The sequence below is a fragment of the Nannospalax galili genome, unplaced genomic scaffold (assembly GCF_000622305.1).
Source record: "Nannospalax galili isolate Female #2095 unplaced genomic scaffold, S.galili_v1.0 scaffold2324, whole genome shotgun sequence".
NCBI lineage: Eukaryota > Metazoa > Chordata > Mammalia > Rodentia > Spalacidae > Nannospalax > Nannospalax galili.
This window is the reverse complement of record NW_008351545.1, coordinates 428878-434681: the sequence shown is the minus strand read 5'-3', so window position 1 is coordinate 434681 and position 5804 is coordinate 428878. Positions and strand designations below refer to the sequence as shown.

At 40.7% G+C, this 5804-nt stretch overlaps 1 protein-coding gene across 1 annotated transcript; it reads left to right on the top strand.

Moving 5' to 3' along the window:
- The first annotated feature begins 1936 nt into the window (after nucleotides 1-1936).
- LOC103746330 (olfactory receptor 1F12) lies at nucleotides 1937-2923 on the top strand. The gene has a single exon (XM_008848468.1). The coding sequence runs from the start codon at nucleotides 1937-1939 to the stop codon at nucleotides 2921-2923; it is 987 nt and encodes a 328-aa protein (XP_008846690.1).
- The last annotated feature ends 2881 nt before the right edge of the window (nucleotides 2924-5804 follow it).

Below are 5804 nucleotides of genomic sequence, written 5' to 3'. Positions count from 1 at the left end.
GATAGATAGATAGATAGATAGATAGATAGATAGATAGATGATAGATAGATAGATAGATAGATAGATAGATAGATAGATAGATAGATATAAAAGAAGAAGAAAGAGTACATGAAGTTATCAGAACAAAAGTGATGGGGAGATATGGGAGGAGTTAGGAAGAAGTGGGCATGGATTTGATCAAAACACCTTATATGCATGCATGAAATTCTCAAAAAATTATTTATTTTTTTTTTTAAAGAAAGGTGTAAAGTTACATCTAACTGCAGCAGGGACCCTCTGGCCTGCAAAGTCTAAAATGCTGACTGCTGTTGACAAAGGCATTGTCTCATATGCTTATTGGACAAATGTGCTCCTTGCCTATGAAATACAGGTTCATGACTTTTGCATTTTTTTCCTGCTATTTGTCACGTTTGCAGGAATTACAAGGAATTTTTACAGAGTCTTGATCTTAACTAGTCCCACATCAGCCTCCTGTGCTGGATGTGCCCTCCCAGTGAGCATCAAGTCTGCTCTTTCTTCAAAGCCGAGCCATCAGCCTGCAACTGACTGGCCAAATCCATCTTTGTATGACATCTGAGCTAAGCATGGTTTTTACATGTTTTAACAGTTGTGAAAACAAAGTTACTGAGGCTGGAGAGATGGCTCAGTGGTTAAGAGCCTCAGTTGCTCCTGCAGAGGACCTGAGTTCAATTCCCAGCACCCACATGCTGGCTGACAACCATCTGTAACTCCAGGTCCAGAGGATCTGATGCCCTTTTTCTGACCTCCACCAGCACTGCACAACACAGGTGCATTTACTTACATGCAGGAAATACACTCATACACATAAAATAAAAATAATAAAAAATATTAAAAGAAAAAAGTTATTAAAACAAACGATCTGAAACCCAAAAATATTTATTAGCATATCATTTTCCTAACTTAAAGCATATGTTGATGAACATAATTTCTTGATTTAGTAAACTTTCAATTTTTTCGGTGTCTTTTTTAAAAAAATCCTTGTTTAGATACATAAAGAGCTTCTATTTTACACACAAAAAAGAGAATTTCCTACATCAATGTCATCTTTGCATCATTTCAACCTCCTCCTTCCTGCTCCAGCCCTCCCACGTTCCTGTCACTCTCTCATCTCTTCTCCTCTTCAGTGATTATGATTGTTACACGTACATACATTCATTTACAAGCATTTTAACTTATTTGGAGTTACTTTTTCATGTTAATAGTTCAAGTAAACTATTTTGGGGGGCTTAACTTTATGTACTCTGAGCGTGTTTAGTGTATTTTTGTTCTGAACCTTAAAGAGATATGCTAGTTTATCCTTATCTTGTAGATCCTGTGTGGTGAGTAGATGACTGATTTTCAAGTGGGGTGTTTCACATGGTGTTGGACAATACGTAGGTAGAATTCTCATTTAAATTTCAGTGTTTGGCTTGGGATCATTAAGTATGTCAGACTTAAGGGTGCATTCCAACACAGCAGACAGTCGAGCAAACAGTACAGAGTATGTAAGAGTTAGGGTCCCACATTCAAGAGTTTAGGGAAAGGGATGTGAAAGAAAGAGTGGCCCAATTTGGGATTTTCAAGAAAGAAATTAAGAGGGAGAGAGGGGTAAGATAGGGTAATAGAGTAAATATGATCAAAGTATATGCGTGTATGGAGATGCCATAATGAAACCCCTTACCTTGTACAACCAATATACACTAATTTTTAAAAAGTAAGAAAACAGCCTGTTGAATAGAGAGCTACGCAAGTCCCAAAGAACTCTCTGATGATGTGAGCTTGTCACAAGGGAGGACAGGCATGAAGACAGCAGATGGGGTGGCGAGTCACACACAGGGCTGTGACACCTGGCAGACAGCATCAGAGGAAAGATGGGGTGGCCTAAAGGGAGATCATTTGGTAAATGGGGAAACAACGGGGGATCATGTTCCATCACATGAAGTTTTATTTCATTTTCTGGGTCTTCATGCAGGTACATCCAATGGAGAAAGAAAACCAAACCAGTGTCTCTGAATTTCTGCTCCTGGGCTTCTCGGGTTGGCCAGGGCACCAGGTGCTTCTCTTCACACTCTTTCTGTGTCTCTATTTAATGGGGCTGTTTGGAAACTTCCTCATCTTGCTGGCCATTGCTTCCAACCATCACCTCCACATGCCCATGTATTTCTTCCTTGCCAATCTAGCCTTGGTGGACCTCTGCCTTCCTTCAGCTACAGTCCCCCAGATGCTACTAAACATTCAAACCCAGTCTCAGTCCATCTCCTACCCCAGATGCCTGGCTCAGATGTATTTCTGTGTGATGTTTGCCAACATGGACAACTTCCTCCTCACAGTGATGGCATATGACCGGTACGTGGCCATCTGTCACCCTTTGCACTACTCCACCATCATGACTTGGCGCCTCTGCACCTCTCTGGTAGCCATACCTTGGGTCATTGCCACTTTGAACCCTCTCTTACACACTCTCATGATGGCCCGACTGCACTTCTGCTCTGAAAATGTCATCCACCATTTCTTCTGTGACATCAACTCTCTCCTCCCTCTCTCTTGTTCTGACACCAGTCTTAATCAGTTGATGGTTCTGTCTGTGGTGGGACTGATCTTTGTGGTACCTTCAGTGTGCATCTTGGCATCTTATGGTCGCATTGCCTCCACCGTGATGAAAATTCCTTCTGCTCAAGGAAAACGCAAGGCTTTCTCCACCTGTGGATCCCACCTCACCTTGGTTATTCTTTTCTATGGAGCCATCACAGGGATCTACATGAGCCCTTCATCAAACCATTCAACTGAAAAAGACTCAGCTGCATCCCTGATTTTCATGGTTGTAGCTCCTGTACTGAACCCCTTCATTTACAGCTTAAGGAACAGTGAGTTGAAGGCAGCTTTAAAGAAGACTCTTGGCCAGAGCAGAATCTTTTCCCAGTGATTTCTACTACTTGAAAAGAGCCCAACAAGAGAGAAATCCTACTGAAATCATGATTTTTTTTTTTTTGTCTTTTTAAGACCAGGTCTCCCTGTAGCCCCAGCTGGAACACACTGTGTAGACCAAGCTGGCTTCAATGGGACAGGGATCTGCCTGACTCTGCCTCCCAAGGGCTGGGATTAAAGGCATTCATCACCACGCCCAGCTGAAATCATGATTTTTATTCTCAATGAAAAGGCCATCATTAAACACTTAATGAAGCTTGTCGCTGACCTCAATTTGCTACAAATTCTAAAAATGACAATCACAGATCTCATCCCTTTGAGCTCTCTAAGATTTTATTGATGAAGACAAATATTCAGATCTTAGAGTCCTAAAAAAACAGAATAAAATGTAAAACCAACATTTGAATCTATCATTAAAACAGCCCAAAGTTCCAGGTATGGTGGTACACATCTGTAATCCCAGCACTCTGGAGGCACCTCTATGAAAAACAGAAAGCACATGGTCTAAGCCCAGTGTAGTGGCACAGGCCTGCAATTTAAGCTACTTGGGAGGCTGAGGCAGAAGGATTGCACATTCGAGACCTCCCAGGGCTACAGAGTGAGTTCAAGGTCAGCCTAGGCAACTTGTGAGAGATCTTGTCTCCAGTTTCTGAAAAAGAAAAAAAATCAACTTATGAATTGATTGATTTGGAATTCATATATGACTTAACTGGACACACAAAGATCCCCAGACCCCTAACACTCTGCCTTTTCTCTATGTCATATAAATCCTCTATTTTAAGTTATACCATGAACTGTAAAATTATATGCTCAATTATTTCCATGTGTTGTAGAGACTGAAAGACAGAAATGGATTAAAAAATAGAGTTGGGTGGTTCATAAAACTGCTGCAAGTCTCTGCACTCAGAAGGCAGAAGCAACCAGATCTCTATGAGTTTCAGGCATCCTGGTCTACATAGAGAATTCCAGGTCAGCCAGGGCTATGTAGTTTGGGGCCTCCCAGTTCCTCCCCCTAGCAAGAAGTTGTTTCTTCCATTGCCAAGAGTGCTGCTGGCTGATTGCTATCTCTGACAGCCCTCGGCATTGCTAACTGCAAAGGAAAATATTGATGAATTTGTCCAAATTCAAATCAACAACCTCAGTTCATCAAAATAACCCATCAAGAAGGCAAAAGAAAGTGCTGCTTCCTTTCCAACTTGGGCCCAGCAGAACAGCTTCCGCAAAGAAGAAGGGCTGTTCTGCCATCAACTAGGTGGTGACCCAGGAACATACCATCAAGAGTCACAAGTGCGTCCATGGAGTGGGCTTCAAGAAACGTGCCTCTCAGCACTCAAAGAAATCTTGAAATTCGCCATGAAGGAGATGGGAACTCCAGATGTGCACACTGATACCAGGCTCAACAAAGCTGTCTGGGCCAAAGGAATGTTCCATATCAAATCCATGTTCACTTGTCCAGAAAACGTAATGAGGATGAGGATTTGCCGAACAGGCTGTATACTTTGGTAACCTATGTCCCTGTTACTACATTAAAAAATCTACAGTCAATGTGGATGAGAACTGATGGCTGACAGTCTAAGTTATAAAACTGCAAATAATAAAGTGCTATAAGTTGGCAGAAAGAGTTTGCAACATATAAAACCAACAAAAATGGAATGTGTACTCATGCTAGCAAAGCATGGTGACTCATACCAGCAATCTTAGCACTAGAGAGGCTGAAGAAGGAGCATCGGGAGGTTGGAGTGAGCTTGGAGGGCAGCCTGAGCTATATGAGGCCCTATGTCAAATAAATTATACATATATCCATATATAATGTATATTCATACAAATCATTATGAAAAGTTCAAAGAACAGAAATATGAACAAAAGATGTAAAGTTATCCCATAGTAAAGGAAATAGATCAGCAAGAAATATTTTTGAAGGTTTTTTTTTAGGACTCTGTGTGTGTGTGTGTGTGTGTGTGTGTGTGTGTCTGTGTGTGTCTGTGTGTGTCTGTGAATATGAGTACAGGTGCCCTCAGAGGCCAGAGGCCAGAAGAGGGTGTTGGATCCCCTGGAGCTGGTGGAGTTACAGGGAAATATGAGTCTCTTGATGTGGGTGCTGAGAACCAAACTCAGATCCTTTGCAAGAATAGCAAGTGCCCTTGACCAGTGCCATCTCACCAACCCCAGTACAAAATATTTTCAATGTTCAGTTTCATTAGTAATCAGAATTATATAAAGCTAACATGTTATACTCATTTAATTGGCAAAATTTTAAGTCTTTCAAACAAATTGTTGAAGAGAGTATTCACAAACAAGATTGCATAAATATGGGTGTGGGGGCAAACATCTTGTAAGAGTTTGACATTATTTTACAAGGGTTGACACATTCATATATGCTCCACCAAGCAGGTCCACTCCTTGGAGAAATATTTACACATACATGACAAAAAGATTCATAAAAACACCTGTTTTGTACAGACTGGAAAATTATAAGGGGTCTGCTTCTGGTTCTGAATGAGTTACTTTATTAATTACATAGTAAGCCAAAGTGAAAAACAAATACCAAGTAGCAGATATCAAAATATCTTCAAATCAGGAGTTTACAGCACCCAGCAAAGAAGACTGGAGTAGCCTGATTTAAAGAACAAACTAAAGTAACGTCTTCAAATCATGGACTTACAAACATCCTGCAGAAGTCAACTGGGGAAGCTGAGGCAGTCAGCTGGAGTTCCTGATGGAGCTTCCTCTTCATGAACGAGCTTCCAGCTTCCTGGCTTTTTTTTTTTTTTTTAAGTTTATTTTATTTTTTTAATTTTTTTTTAAATTTAATAACCACATGATTAGAAGAAGCATTTCATTACACCTTTAACATATTCAGTAATACACTCCAGAGCAAG